Raw genomic sequence first — 16,315 nt, 5'->3', positions numbered from 1 at the left:
ACTAGATGTGAAAGATGGAATAACTAATCTTCTAAAGGATATCTATAAAAGTAACAAGTTAGTTATCAAATGAGAAGAACAGGTACCTGAACCTATAGAGATTGAACGCGGGCTCCGACAGGGGTGTCCCTTGTCACCTTTGTTATTTATGTTCTATCTTTAGGGACTAGAGTCAAAATTAGAGGGGAGTTGACTCGGATTCAGCTTCCTTTTTGCCAATACAGGAAAACACATTGAACAGTCAATACCAGCATTGATGAATGCAGATGATATAGTATTAATAGCCAACAACAAGAGAGATGTGCAGGAATTGATAGACATCTGTCGCAATGAGGGATATAGGTTAAATTCGATGTTCAGCAGGGAAAAATCGGCAATCATGATTTCTTATGATAACGAAAGCAGTGAGCATAAGATGGAAAAAGTTATGCTCGAAATAGTGAATAAGTACAAATATTTAAGTTAATGGATTAAGAACGGGTCTGCATTCCTAAGGGAGCACCAAGGATACGTAATGACTAATAATAAGAGGAATGCAGCTGTATTGAAGAATTGGGCATCGTGGAACTACCATAGGTGTGACATTGTGGGAGGAATTTCGAAAGGTGCCATATTGCCGGATTTGACGCTTGGCAATGTGGTCTTGTGGATTATACCAAAGGTTTTAGCAAGAAGGGTATTTGAACAACGTGTCATAGGTAGACTTGCTTTGAGAGCACATGGAAACACCCCAAGTCAGGGGGTACAGGGTGACATGGGATGGACATCATTCGAGTGCAGGGAAGCAGCAAGATATAATTTGAGGAGCTATTGAGAAAACTCAGAGAGGAGCGTTAGGCTACGAAAGTTTTCAGCTACTTGTTTATGAATGAGGTTGATAATAAATGGAGGAGGCGAATTTAAAAATATTTAAGCATGTATTTGAACAACAGCAGAATACGAAGCCAAAAAAAAAACACTGTTTAGGAAAAAGGTGAAGGAAACAGCGAGGGTCACGTGGGAGATTGGAATGCTTACGAAATTGCACTTGAGATCTACCGAACATTCAAGTAAGAATTTGCAAAAGAAAATGTGTACGATAGCTTTAGGGGTAGTTCTCTGCTGTTCGAGGCCAGAATGGGACTATTGAGGACCAAGACGTACCGAGCCAAATACGAAGGCACAGACACGGTATGTAGTGCGTGTGGAGAGGAGGAGCAAACGGCTGTACATTTGATAATGTTTTTCAAAGGTGTTCACCTTATAGCCCAAGGTAATGGCGTGGAATTTCTCAAAGCATTGGGGTTTAGGGATACTGAAGGCAAAAGACACCAAACGAGTAGAAATACCCGGAAGGAGGCTAACTGATTAGTGGCTACATTCAAGGCGCGTGTGAAATTCAATCCTTCAACGCATAGTAAAAGCATTTTATAAGTAGGTGGCGTGAGCCATCATGCAATCTGAATAGCACAGCCAGATACATTCATCCTTTTATGGACTGCTGCAGCCAATTCAGCCCTCAACAACGCCCTTCGAGGCAATCGGAATGGACTTTCTAGGACCCTATGCGACATATAACGCAGGCAATAAGTGAATGATTGTGGTGAACAATTACTCGATGCGGTAAACAGAGGGTCGTGCCCTTTCACGAGCCACTCTGGAGAAGCCGCCAGATACTTTGTTCTTTAGATAGTCCTGCGCCGTAGTGCACTTGAGGCCATTATCGCTGGCAGAGGAACGGCGTTCTGCTCTGAGCTAATGGAAGCAATCTTGCGAACACAGCCACACTACCTATCGCCGAACTAATGCCCTCACGGAACGGCTGAAGAAAGGCCTGGCGGACATGATGTCCATGTGCGTCGATGTTGAACACAAAAGGTGTGATTAGGTGCCTCCATTTGTCGCTTTGGCTTATAATACGGCCGTTCAGGAGGAAACTGGGCTCACGCCATTTTTTCTTGTTTATGACCGGGAAGCGACAACTGTGGACGCCATGCTACCGCTTGTAAACAGAAGTGACCCAAACCCTGACGTAGCAATATTTCAACAGTACGCTCAAGAGGCTCAGCAGATGCTGAGCCTCTTGAGCGTACTGAAAGCAAGTGACGGATGCCCAGCGCTACAATCTTCGACACTGCAATGCTGCGTCGGTAGACAAGACCACAAAGAATTAAGTGTCTGGTTTGTACATGGTGAAAAGGCGTAAAGCCACAACTACCGGTTTTTTCGATGGAGATATTGTTGTTCCGTATAAATGAGCATTACGCATTATTCATATTAGCGCAAACTTATGGTAGGCTTGCAAATAGCAATGAAAGTTACAGACCTTTTCGTCTCAAATCATTTATTTTCAAGCAGCTTTTTAATCAGCGTGTCCAAGTTATCACATAGCACACTGTCGCATCAACCATCGGTGTTTCTATAACAGAGGGCACTCTGACCTTCTGATGGGTGTTCAGGGTAAAAAATTACTCTAAAGGCTGTTTCTGAAACAGATGAGCCCTCACACTCTCATTCTTCCAAATTATGATTAGGCAAAATGGTCTCTCGCTTGCTTAAAATTGCTTTTAGGGCAAAAAGTGATTCTCAGTACACCCCGTGGGTACTTAAAGTGATAAAAAAATAAATATTTGCTTTATAGGTCTTCTTGCTATTATGAATAACGCCAATAAATGCTGATGTTCTCGCGCACTGTAGTGAAGAAATACATAGAACTTGGCTGTAATAATAGGATCTAACAGACAATCTTTCGAGTGGAAGTTGTGAGTATCAGGTATGCTGCACCCCATTCGTAGGTAAAGCAAGAAGTGCGCAGGCTTCACGTAAAAACAAACAACAGCATTTATTTAACTAAGTGTGGCATACGGTAGGGTCGCCCCAGAGACGAAACAGTGGCACGGTGACCGTGATACTCGGGCAGCTTCAATCAGCCAGCTTGGCAGATGTCATCTATGCTTCGTGGCAGCACAGGTACTTCTCCCTCGGGCAGAACGCAGGCTGGCCCTTTTAATGCGATAGCGTTAGAGTGCTGGTGTCGCAGAAATTCCACCGTCGGCATCGGCCCCGTTGAACTGTTGGTTGTGAGTAAAAAATCATCCTTGAGCGAAAAATCAAGAAGAAGCCAGCAAAATGAAGATTGAAATTTATGGTCTCACTGGGGATTAAGACTGGGCCATTCGCGTGGCAAGCAGGTGATTTACCACAAAGCTACATTGTTACTTGCGGGGTTTTGGGAGAAAACACTAAATGCCTTCAAGTAGAAGGAATCGCCTTAACGCATATAGTTAGACAGGTAACACGAAGAAAACGGCCCATTCGGCGATTTGTAGCCGCGTTTCGGAGGTTATCAAACTACGTCGAAAAAGACTGGGATAGTGCAGCCATCGCCGCTAAAAACACATAAGAACTTTCAAACGGCTCTGAAAACTGACAAGTATGGCCAGCTAGCAGAAAACCTATAATGCTTTTCCAGAAGCGTTGATCAAGCAAATGACAAAAGATGGATGAGTGTATCCGGCTGTACCCTTAAGATCGGGTCACCTAGGTGACATGAGCCTTAAGATCGGCTCATGTCACCTAGCTATAAAGTTCAGTACTATCACTCTGTGTTGAAGATTGAATTTCATTCGCGCCTCGATTGTAGCCACAAGTCAGTTAGTCTGCTCCTGGTTATTTTTAGCCGTTTAAAGCCTATTTTCGCTTCACTGTCCCTAAACACTAATGCTTTGAAAAATGCAGCGCCATTGTCTTCGATTATAGGGTGGAGCTCTTTACAGAACATTATAAAATGTTCAGCCGTTTTCTCCTCTTCTCCACACACACTACATACCGTGCCTGCGCCTTCGTATTTTGCTCAGTACGTCTTGGTCATGCTACACTCCCGTTCTAGCCTCGAAAAGCAGAGAACTACCGCGAGAATTATCGTAGATCTTTTCCCTTGCAATTCCATGCCTAAAGTTTTGGTGGGTCTCCGGTGACGATTTCGTAAGCATTCCCACCTTCCACGTGTTCCTCTCTGTTTTCTTCCCCTTCTACTTAACCAATGTTTTCTTTTGGCTTAGTATTCTGCTGTTGTCTAAATACACTAGATAATTTGCTGCCATATGTGGGGCATTGTGAGACTCTTAAGCCCCCATCATGGCTGCCTTGATCGGCGCGCACGGTGGTCGTGCGCACGCGATATAGGCGGCTATGGCACTCCTGCTTTAGATCAAAAACCTGTATGTACTATTCGCGCGCGCGCCCTGGTCCAATGTGTGTGTGTGTGTGTGTGTGCGTGCAAAAAAACATAATAATAAGTATGCGCTTAGCGGTTGAAAGGCTCCCTAGGGGCCACATTTCGCTATCGCGTTCAACTCTTAGAGGTGAAGCTTAAGAATCCCCCAATGTTTCAAGAGCGCCAGTGGGCCACGCACACCGCTACTGCACAACACGTGGCGCTATCTCTAGATAGCTGGTGCAAGAGGTTACCACAAAATGTACGGGGGTTAGTAGAAGTAATAGTAGATAGTAGAAGTAGTAGAAACTTAGTAGTGTGAGCCCAGTCGGCGATGGCAGACTGGGCTCACCCTACGCTATTTGAAAACACCCACAAGAGCTCTCGCTCCACCCTCAAACTCCTGCGACCATGCCCATCTTGCCTATCTTCTCCTTACTTCCGTAAGCCGCTTCCCCTGCACCACACTCTCTCTTCCACCTCTCTCTATCTCTATACCTTTTAGTCCTGACCTTTTAATCTCTTCATACCCCACCCCCCTCGTGAGCTGCTGTTGAGGTGTCCTCCCCCTGAGGGACAAATACGGGGCTCATTTTTCTGTTCTTTTATTTAAAATCACTCACATTTTTTCTGTCCGCGTCTTTTAAGCACACCCACATCCTCAGCATGCAGGAGAAGAGTTGCTCGATTTATAGTGAATATGTTCTATTCAGCTTTTTACTAGAACTGAAAACCTTTAACTTGTGGAACCACGAACATATTTGTGTTTTTTCCTCTAAGCACACAACCTTTTTGAAGGCACTTTTTAAAGAATTCAGCGGTGATTGAATCACTCGCAGCCCGAAGTGTTAGACTGAGAAAATATAAATCTTACAGATGTGATGACGTCAACTGTGCTTCATTGATTGGTATGTGGTGTTTAACGTTCCAAAGCAACCATATGATTATGAGAGATGCCATAGTAGAGAGCTCCGGAAATTTTGACCTCCTGGGGTTCTTTAACGTGCACCCAAATCTGAGCACGTGGGCCTACAGCATTTACACCTCTATCGGAAATGCAGCCGCTGCAGCCGGGATTTGATCCTGCGACCTACGGGTCAGCAGCCGAGTACCTTAGCCACTAGACCACCACGGTGGCGTGACGTCAACTGCGGCTGCCGGCTCACGCGAACTATTATGGTTTACTCTCGAGTAAGCTATTCATGAATCAAACTGTCAAGTTGAACCTACTTAAAACTACCGCCCATGTTCACACCTAAAGGATAAGTTAGCCAGAAAGTGGCTATGTTCATTAGTAGCAGAAAGACTGGCGTTGAGTCATTTGCTCGCATAGATGAGAGTCCACTCACCGGCGACGCTTTCGAAAAATCAAATGCAACGACAACGAAATGTGGACACTGCAACGTACACGGTGCGCCGATTCGCGTTAATTCTGGCTATAATGTGTCCCATGTTTTTCGAACAGTACATATAATTTATATCGCCCAAACTATTAAAGAAACACCTTTAAGAGAAATTTTTAATGTTAGCCTTCACGTTTTCCTACCCATTTCAGGCATCAGTATTCTTATCTGCCTCGGATGGAAAACGACAGTGACTGATGTGTTCCCGGTAACAGGGGACCTTTGAGTAGTCTAACGTCTGAGTATCGCCTCTGTGCCCTTTTGATGAAGTGGCAGAACAAATCTACGCGCATTTAATTGGAGTTCTAGTTTTCTCGAGGGATCGCTGCAGCACAGGCGCTCTTTTTATTGTCATCGCTCAGAAAACAGAACGTTTTGACTAGCATACAAAATAATTCAAGCATGAGTACTGCATCCTGGTTTGATACAGCTGTGCTCGAGTTGCCGGCGCTTCATCGTAAATATTTTATCTGCATAAAACATTGAAACACAAGTAGCCGTGGCCAGCAACAAAAGCTAAAAGCACGCAAAAAGAAGCTAAACTGGAAGTCTTCAGGGGGGATTTACCGACGAACGCACAATGTTGCCAGAGATCGACCGGCTCCGACGAAACTGTCTATAGAGTGAGCAGAGACGCCGTGCTTTAATTCTGAAAGTCTTATGACAAAATACTGATGAACTTTCGAACTATTTCATGGGAAGTCAAGTTTTAGGTAGAAAAAGAATATTGTTAGCAGCACTTATGGATGTACGAAAGTCATGTGGCTGCTTTAGCCACTCACCCAGTAGAAAGTGCACCCCAAACGCCATATATACGTACTAAGTAAACAATTTATTACTTTTATTTATTCACAGACTTATCCCTAAACTAATTTTTCAGATTAGTCTTAATTTCATTTCATTGTCCTGCCGCTCGATTCTTGACTCCTTACCCTTTTTCGGTGAGCGCCATCCATCTGAGGTCATCACCATCATTTTCGTCTACTAGCTTCTGAAGCACCAGTTCGCAAAACACTGTGTATGTCGTTGATACCTCAAAGCTGTATTAATTTTTTGATGCGCCTTCAGCGCCAAAAGGTTATTTCCTGTTCAACAGCTGATATAGCTTACAAAATAGATATAGCCGAGTACCGGTATACGTTCTGCGTTGTTACACGGGCTAGTAACTCGTACCAAGTAATGTGCCCGCGAACGCATTCCACTCAACGCCTCTCACCTTGCCATCTGTACTGTAGCTGCTGCGCTTCATAATGTGGTACTTCTGGTTACCACCACTGCCCCGTCGAGCTGAAGAAGTCTTGCTTCCGGTCTTGGCGTCAGTATTGCGGACAGTGGCATTGCCACCTACAACTGGCACAGGCGAACCTTTTCCGGAGCCCTGCTGTCCCGACCGGAAAGAGGTCGACGTCATTGAAGACGTATCCTTGAGCGAAGGGGCTTGCTTCTTCCCGAACGGCTTCGTGATCGGCTTACGCCGGAAAGGCGCGTCCTGGAGCTGGTACCGTGTAGAGCGCTTGCGCTTTTCATCTTTGACGGCGTGCAGGCGCCGCTTGAATAAGGAAGTCACGCGTTTGCGGATGCCGCCGTACGCCGACGGGTTCATCTCAGCTGCCAATCAGGAGAAAAAACAAACGAACAAATTAACGCTATGATACAATTCCCTGTGATTCATGACATTTACGAGCTCTGCCATCAGTGTAACGTCAATTGTTCTGCAATGAACTCCGAGCACTCACAGGTCCTACACGCGGTAAATATTACCAAACTGCACTGCAAACAATTGATTTGCTGGCAGAGTACTTTCACTTGGTCATGCCGTAGACGACGGCAGCTGTCTGTCCAAGATGAAACTGTTTTTATTTGGTAAAACTTGTGGCCAGTATGCAGAAAATCCGGATACAGCAACACACTGGCACTAATGAGTGGCGAACAGAGCGTCGGCTGTCGACCAACTGATCTGCGCCAAGCCGCGGCGACATTTATACATGCTGCGTCAATTGTTCGAGTATTATCACTAGTGACCGCATTTGCTCTAAAATCAACTGAGCTGTTCGCGTTTGCGTGACGAAGCCTAAGAAACGATTTAGAGATATCTCGAATACTCCAAGACATTGTGGTGCGATTACCGACATATGCGATAAGCTGGCAGCATGAAACACAAAGGAGCATGCATGGCAGTATCACTTCAGTAAAGAAACAGAAGTTGAAATAGATTAATACGGCTGCTACAGCCGCGAGTGAATTTTAACTATAGGAGCTTCGCGTACGATTAGAAACTACCAGTGAAAAAAACTGAAGGCAAACGACTATGCACCTGATCCTGCTGCCGAGGTACCATCTTTAAAACCAACAGCACAGCCGCTGAATATTTAAAGAACAAATGCCCGGCCTGCGCGTTACGCCCAGTACTGTCAAAGCGAAAGCTGGAAGAGTGACCTTTCAGAGATTTTTTAACATTCTTCGGGTAGCTGTGAAAGCATACTTGCAAGTTACCCACTACGCTATAAATCATCGTGTAGCAATTCATTGATATGTGGGTTTTAACATCCCTAAACCCTCATACGAATATGACGGACACCGTACTAAAAAGATCTAGAAATTTAAACCACCTGGGGTTATTTACTTCCCACTCAAATGTGAGCACATGGGCCTACAGCATTTTCGTCACCATCAAAAATGCAGCCGCCACGAACGGGGTTCAATCCCGCAACCCGCAGGTGAGCAGGCATAATGAATTGTATACGCATATATAACAACAATTGAGTGCACTATTTCTATGCAATAAAGAAAAAAATTACTGATGTGGCTCAGTGGTAGAATGCTGGGCTGGCACGTAGGAGACACGGAATCAAATCCCATCGTGTCCTTGACGTTTTTCATTTACCTAGTTTTTGTATTTTGCACAATACTCTTTACGGACACCGGCGGCAGCAGCGGTGGCAGGTAGCTACTTCGCAGGCAACCGTCGTTGGTATCTCATAACAGCTTCTGCTGTAAAAAAAGGTGCAGTCTGTTGCGTGCCACCGGAACGGTTGAGCCTACTTTAGCTCGTACCCGCTCTGGCGTCAGAACTATTCCCAGAGACACGCTTTCACAAGCATTGCTACGCGTGACAGTAAGTCCGATAATGTCGTAAATAACGCTCTCTGTTGTTGAACAGCACAAGTTCAGTTGTGAAGGTCCATTAGAAGTACATATTATTCAACATATCTTAACAGTTTGCTCCAGGAAGGCCAACAATTTGAAGAGTACAAGCCTCAGTGCTCTTCGTAAATACTGCCTCTTTGACTCACCTGAAATGAAAACGGTTACTCATACCATTCGTGGGGAGGCAATCGCCGCAAAGATGAGAAAGCGCGCACAATTCGAAAGTAGGTCTTTCTATCAGCAACGGCGGTTGTGGTTTAAAGACCGAGTTAAAACCAAAATTTTATAACACAAACAAAACGTATTCCCATTAAAGGCAGTACAAGCATCACGTAAACTTCCATGCTCGGCAGGTATCAATTACAAATCACAAAATTACTTACAGGATTATAAAACAGCGGGAACAAATTTAACATGTACAAAATGCAATTCCATGCAGCTTAAACTGCGCAAGGGTACTTAGAAGCCTTGAATATTCACCACACGTGTGTACTACACAATTGTTAACGCGTTTCTGGAACGTTTCTGTCAGTGTATTTTCTTCAAGAAAACACTGACGCCATTGCAGCTCCAACACTGATCATCGTCCCGGTGACATGCGTCAACACAGAACTCCCACGGCTGCATCACTTGATTCTTCAAAATCAACTGGGCGCACTGCTTAACTCACTCGAAGCGCTCAAACAATATAACTTCCTCGCCGAGATCACCCCGTCTTACCTTCGCTTCTATCTTACGTGGACCCTTCCTGGTTTCACAAACATTCCAAGTAATTGTACGGCACGGCGCATAGAACGTACCACATCGACAGCCGAAAGAAAGGGTTTCGTCTCGCCCTTTTGTCTGCGGAGACGATCGCCCCAAAAGAGGCTCCACTACGACGTCACGAATTACACCGATCTGCGCGGGCTGTCGCCTGTGTAGAGGGTAAGGGCAGGTCTAGGGTACATGTTCATACTTGTTTCCTTAAGGGGTCGAGGTAAACAGCGCAAAATACGAAGACAGAATAAAGGAAGAACAAAAGACGAGGGCTGAATTTCAACGGGGAAACTCAATGCAGAAACACAAAGCACAAAAATTTACTCGTGCATACTCTCCCAAGGCAAGAAAACAAAAAAAGACACTGAAAAACGTTTTTGTGTAGACACGAGGCATCTTGCCTCAACAATGTTAGCGTTGATAATCTAAATATAATATTTCATTATCTTGGAGGTCCAATGATTTTTAACTGACAAAGTTTTGGTCTGCTCTTTAAGTTTGTGGACTTAAATCCTATGGGCTACCTTTTCCATTCTGTAGGCTTGGTGCTATCTCCATTTGCACTAAGCACTTACCTCTGGACTTTAATGCCTTGTTAGGTAGTTAGCACCCCTCTATCGGCCATGGTATACGAGTGTGCAAAATTCTGAGGTTTGAATGGCACCGACAAGAACGCACGTGCAGTGATTGCCTGCTTGTCCAGCTTCAACAAATAGATATTCTAATGGGAGTGAAGAAAAAAAGATGGCGAGAGTACTGCGACTGAATTGACCACATGCAAACACCTTGTGGTCAAATGAGCTAACTAGCCTTCGTGCGCAGAGCCCAATATCTCGGCTATCGGGTGTGGTTCACTCTTGCAGAGATGTCGTTCTCCAAGACTACGTTCACAACATCCTCGTCTTAGGTCTGAAGCTCGCCGTAGTGGTCTGCACCCGAGATTCTTTTTATGGTGCGCTTTTTTAAATAAAGGCTTCTTTATTTTTAATTCTATATAAACTGTATAACGATCGATGACACCTTCCTCATAAAAACTCGCAAGTACTGAGAATTTTCGAAACAGTTAAATCAAACTAATGTGTTCGGTTTTTCAATTAACATAAATGACCTATACTAGTCGCTGCCTCACGATGAGATATTGAATTGTATAAGGAAAAACATAGATATCTTCGGGAAATGGAACTTCCAATTGTAAACTGACATCAGTGCGCGAGATATATTCGACCTTGTACTGCTGTACCTTACCTCTACAGTCGCTGAGTAGAATGATTGCATTTATCTGCAGAAAAACGGTGTTTCAATTGAATTGTGCGTAGCACCTCTACTCAGTTATCCACTCTTGGCCAAAATGAGCAATAAAGTGCAAAAAAGTTAGAGGGCACGCATGTCGTCAAAGTATTCAGATACATGGATGATTTTACGTTTTCTTTAGTGTCTAACCATTCTAGGTTCTACTAGATTGCTTTCAAACATAAGGCGTGTTTGAATATTGTTTGAGGTGTCTTGTGTTGGCACAAGAAGTTCCCGAGAATAACATGTTACGCTTTTTTTTACTTACGACTGTTTTTTATCACACAGAATATTTGTTAGTGCTACGAACCACGCGCGCAGAAACCTTTGCTTCCTTTTTCTTCCAATCACAGCAGGCGTAAAGCGAGGCATCGCATGGACATGCCTCGAGAATGCCTTGAACAGGTCATGTTTCACAACGTTTCTGCGAGCTTCAAAGCTAGAACATCCCGCCTTATGGCTTCAGATTGTCCTGAGGCGCTTATCGCATCTGTCACTGAGTCTATCCTAAGAACAATGGGGCAGAGAAGAGGCAGAGACAGGATCCGAGCAACAAGAATACAGAGCGTAAAAGGATAGCTGTTGTTTTGTACATACACCATATATCACACAGGCTCAGAAAATCAGAAAACGTGCGGGCGTTCGTGTGCTGTTCTCTGCACCGTCCAAATTAATGAGTCTCATGAAATCTACAAATCCCCTGAAAAAGTAGTCATCAACCCAATGTAGAGTTAAGAATAGGCGCAGGTATGTGGCACGTTCTCGGGTAGTGGTCTATAGTACCCCCCTTTTCTGTGGTGCCTGTTAAGTTGGCCCGGAAGGTGTTTCAACGATCGGCTGAGGGAACACGCTAACAATGTTAGAAACGGGAAAGGCGCTTTTCTTGTCCAGCACTGCACTGAGTGCAACTATGTGCATATTTATTATAGACACCGCGACAATGTAAAGCTCAGAAGTGAGCGCGCCCGAGTTATCGTCGAGTCCGCGCAGATGGCACGCGAACAGGTGTCATGCAGAAGCAATCCTTCCGTGTCTCTCCCCGTATTCACATAAGCTTCTCGATTCGACTTTCACCCTTCGTTAGACAAAGTTGGGCACTGTGCCACAGCTTGGCTCAAAATGACGCTGCGCTACTCAAGAATCGCAGCAGATTACTGCTTATATGCAGTGACTTGCCGTGCCTAGAGACGGCGCTCCCATGGGCTTTCTCAAGTAAATGTGAAGCGTTGAGTGAAGGGACGTTCTAGATTATGTGTATCTGTCCGAGAAGAAACTATGATTCCACGAACGATCAGTGCGTGCAACTAGTTATAGTATTTTAAAGACGATAGTCTTTTTTGGAGACTTTTAACACAAAAATTTCTGTCTTTCTGTCTGTACATTTGTCTGTTTGTCCACTTCTAACGGCACCGGGTATTTGAAACGGCCCACACCATCCGCAGCGCCCAGCAATTTTGCTCAAGGTTTAGCGTTCAAACTTGTGCAACTGTAAAAAAACAATTATTGCGCATGTCTACGGAACCATAACACGTATATATTCCGAATGTGCGCCTTTTACCAGAAAAGGTATACATAAGTAATTTTTTTTTGCCCCGCCGCGGTGGTCTAGTGGCTAAGGTACTCGGCTGCTGACCCGCAGGTCGCGTGTTCGAATCCCGGCTGCGGCGGCTGCATTTCCGATGGAGGCGGAAGTGTTGTAGGCCCGTGTGCTCAGATATGGGTTCACGTTAAAGAACCCCAGGTGGTCGAAATTTCCGGAGTCCTCCACTACGGCGTCTCTCACAATCATATGGTGGTTTTGGGACGTTGAACCCCACATATCAATCATAAGTAATTTTAGGCACTGCAGCCCTTATCACGCTGCGCTGACCATGCGACGCTTGCGCGGAAAGGCGAGTGTTTCCAACGTTTCGCTAAGACGAGAAGGTGGTGGCACCTACCCGTCGGCTTGCGTTCTTCACCTTATCACTTCTGAGATGGGCACGCAGACCCGTCTCAGAGCCACGCGCTTTGTTTTACAAAAAAACAGCCAGATGGCAGTCATGTCTCACGTGTGACCTTACTTGATGCGCTTGTTCGCCTCCGATGCACGTTCGAGCCACTCTAACGCAGCGCCTCCAGCATACCACTCACCAATTTTCTTGCGCAGAGCATCAAATAAATGTCTTGTTCACTCTCCCCACATGCAAGACTATCGTTTTTCGACAACATTTGCAGATTAAATGCAGATACGGGGCCAATTTTTTCTTTGCATTTTTTGCTTGTTTTTTCTTTTGCTCATGTTTTCCTTTTCCTCTTTGTGTCACATGATGTTTGTCGGATGGTTTTATGTCTCCTCTATAAGTTTTCGCGCTCTGCGCAATAAACTCAGTTGGAAATTAGCGCTCGTCTACTTCGTGTACATTGGGCTGCTCAGTACAGGATCCCAATGGCGGCCGCCGCAACTCAGGCTTGGTTGACCAGAGCCTTTTGGCTCGCCAGGTCGGAGCAGCCGAGCAGGGTCACCTCCCAGTCATTTCGGATGAGGTGTGGTTTTGGGGAAAGTTCAGGGTTGATTGGCATGCCCAAACCACGTGAAAAGTTTTCGAAGACATTTTCGCACAGTGTGGGCATTTTTCGGTACAGGCAGAACCAAAGTGTTTTAACGCAGCCGGGCACAACAGTGTATTTGTGTAAAGGTGGAGGAGTGCGCGCTCCTCTGTCTTTGTTAGACCCTTAAAGGACTTAGGATGAATTGCAGGAGCGAATTGGTGGAATTGAATAGCCCCTCGATATGCGAAGGCCGGATTGTGTTCTGCATTCATTTAGGAAGAGTCGAAAGATATTGCCCGGAAAAAAACGCAAGGGCGGCGATTTCAGCTGTTTCATCATCATCATATTCATCATCAATTATTTTTATCTTGAAGCCTCTGTTAGGGTAGTACACAAAAGGGGGGTAACATAGAGTGCTGTCAATGAGACTTGTCAGGTCACAAATATGAAATACACATCTCAGTGAAATGGAATACCTGTTTAGATGCAGCATGAAAACATTACAGTTTAACGAGGCATGGAGAACAGTGTAAGGTCGTAATGAATATTACACGGTGATGGTATATATAAGCATGATTGAAAAGCATGATTGAAAAAAGACGTTGAAGCATGCAACCACTGGATGCTGCAAGAATTAACAAGACGACGAGATGTACGGTGAGGGCGGTTTAGGAGTTTACGACGATGTTGAAAGAAGCTATAATAAAGCCTATGGAACAAGCACAGCCTTACAATCTTACGTCAGAATGACAATGACTTGAGTCCCAATGATGACATTATAGCACGTGTATAACCGTTCCGGCTTTACCCGAGCCCCGACATTCCCAGGAATCACGTCTTACGAAATCTCAGGACCACTACGAAACCAATCTACGGCCTCTGACCGCAGTGTGACACCACCACCTGCCCCTCGCGCCAACCGATCACCGTCTCCTCAGCGCCGCCACTCCACGCCTCCTACAGCAAACTAGCCGGCGCGGCCGTTGGAGGTGAGGTCGCCAGACAGTCTTCGATTTCAAAAAATATGCCTCCGTTTGCTTCCATGTTTAGAAATAAGATTCGAGTGCTTATCGATGGTGTACCAACAATGGCGTTGGCGGACACAGGTGCAACCATGTCAGTGATGAGCTTAGGTTTCACCAGCCTCCTTGGACAAAAAGTTATGTTTCGTTGGGACCGTCATTATACGTTTCGTGGAGTGAGTGGAGAGGTGTTACAACCTGTTAGTGCCTGCACTGTGACTGCTAGTTTCGCATGCCAGAACTTCGTTGCAGAGTTTGCTGTTCTCCCTCATACTACGGATGACGTTATTCTGGGACTCGATTTCTTGAAGCTATTAGGTGCCACTGTCGATTGACGCACAGGACCAATTACAGTAGATTTCGATATCCCAGTTGCGTGTATAGAAAACTCGCCCCGTCAGAAAAGTGCTCTTTGCGTGTGCATGGACACAACTGTCCCGCCATTGTCTGCGAAATGTGTCCCTGTTGTTTATTCACCTGCAAGCGATAAAACATTTGACGCAACTGTGGAGCCCGTGCATCTTAGTTGCATAAAGACGACAGTTTTATTACGCTACTGCACGCTATCGGTTGCCCAAGGGCATACTGGTTTATGGGTGATTAACTGCTCTGACGAACCAACAGTGTTGCCGGGGGGTCTGAAACTTGCAGAGATTCGTGAACATCAAGTATTCTCGCTTGCCATCCTTGAAGAAAGCAGTGATTGCCCGGATAAGACCCATTGCGATAATCTGCATGCCAGGGACACCACTATTAGAGCTATGACTGACAGGTCACTCAGCACCAAGGAACGTAATGAACTGGCGACTATTCTGCGCAAACATGCTGGTATTTTTGATTTCGCTCATCACAATCCACCATCATTTCCTGCTTCTCGTATGAAGCACCGAATCGATACGACATCGCACAGACCTCTCCGACAAAAACCATATCGTGTATCGCCTATGGAACGTGCAGTGATCAATGAACAGGTTTGCGTGATGCTCAAGAAAAATATAATTCAAGAATCATGTAGTCCGTGGGCCACTCCAGTAATTCTAGTGATGAAGAACGATGGGACATGGCGATTTTGTGTTGACTATCGCCGTCTCAACGCAATCACTAAAAAAGACGTATACCCACTCCCGCGGATTGATGATGCTATCGACTGTCTATCATCGGCCTTTTACTTTTCGTCTGTGGATTTAAGGTCAGGCTACTGGCAGATTCCAATGCACGAGGAAGACAAGGAAAAACGGCACTTGTTACAACAGACGGACTATTTGAATTTAATGTGATGCCGTTTGGACTGTCGAACGCACCTGCAACTTTTGAGCGCTTTATAGACAACATTCTGCGTGGATTGAAGTGGGAAGTGTGTATATTATACTTAAACGACGTTGTAATTTTTGGGCGCACCTTTTCTGAGCACAACACGCGCCTCGGCCTCGTGCTGGACTGCCTAAGCAAAGCTCGCTTGGTGCTCAACTCAAAGAAATATCGTTTTGAAAAGCGCCAAACACTCTTCCTCGGACACTTAGTAGACAAAGAAGGCATACGACCCGATCCCGCCCAGACGGCCGCAGTGGAAGCATTTAAGCAACCTCACTCGGTGAAAGAACTGCGCAGCTTTTTGGGGCTTTGTTCATACATTCACCGATTCATTCTTGGCTTTGCCATTATCGCATACGCGCTCACGTGGCTGCTTCAGAAAGGTGCGCAGTTTGAAAGGACCCCTGAATGTTAGTCTGCTTTTTCGGACTTGAAGTTTCTTTTGACATCTCCTTCAATTCATCGGCGCTTCAATTCTCTGACTCCAACTGGGCTTCTTACAGACGCCAGCGGTATTGGTGTAGGCGCTGTCCTGGTTCAACGCTTGGATAACCAAGAACAAGTCGTAGTGTATGCAAGTCGCTCACTCAGCAAGTACGAGCGTAACTACACAGTCACAGAGCAAGAATGCCTTGCAGTTGCCTTCGCAGTGCAGC

At 45.3% G+C, this 16,315-nt stretch overlaps 1 protein-coding gene across 1 annotated transcript in view; it reads right to left on the bottom strand.

Moving 5' to 3' along the window:
* Positions 1–16,315, bottom strand: part of LOC119178024 (uncharacterized) — a 186,509-nt gene that overhangs the window by 74,340 nt on the left and 95,854 nt on the right. The window contains exon 3 of the mRNA XM_037429194.2: positions 6,815–7,206. Coding sequence (XP_037285091.1) covers positions 6,815–7,206 — 392 coding nt within the window. The remainder of the gene's footprint in view (positions 1–6,814; positions 7,207–16,315) is intronic.

The sequence above is a fragment of the Rhipicephalus microplus genome, chromosome 1 (genome assembly GCF_043290135.1).
Source record: "Rhipicephalus microplus isolate Deutch F79 chromosome 1, USDA_Rmic, whole genome shotgun sequence".
Classification (NCBI taxonomy): domain Eukaryota; kingdom Metazoa; phylum Arthropoda; class Arachnida; order Ixodida; family Ixodidae; genus Rhipicephalus; species Rhipicephalus microplus.
This window is presented reverse-complemented; position numbering and strand designations above follow the sequence as displayed.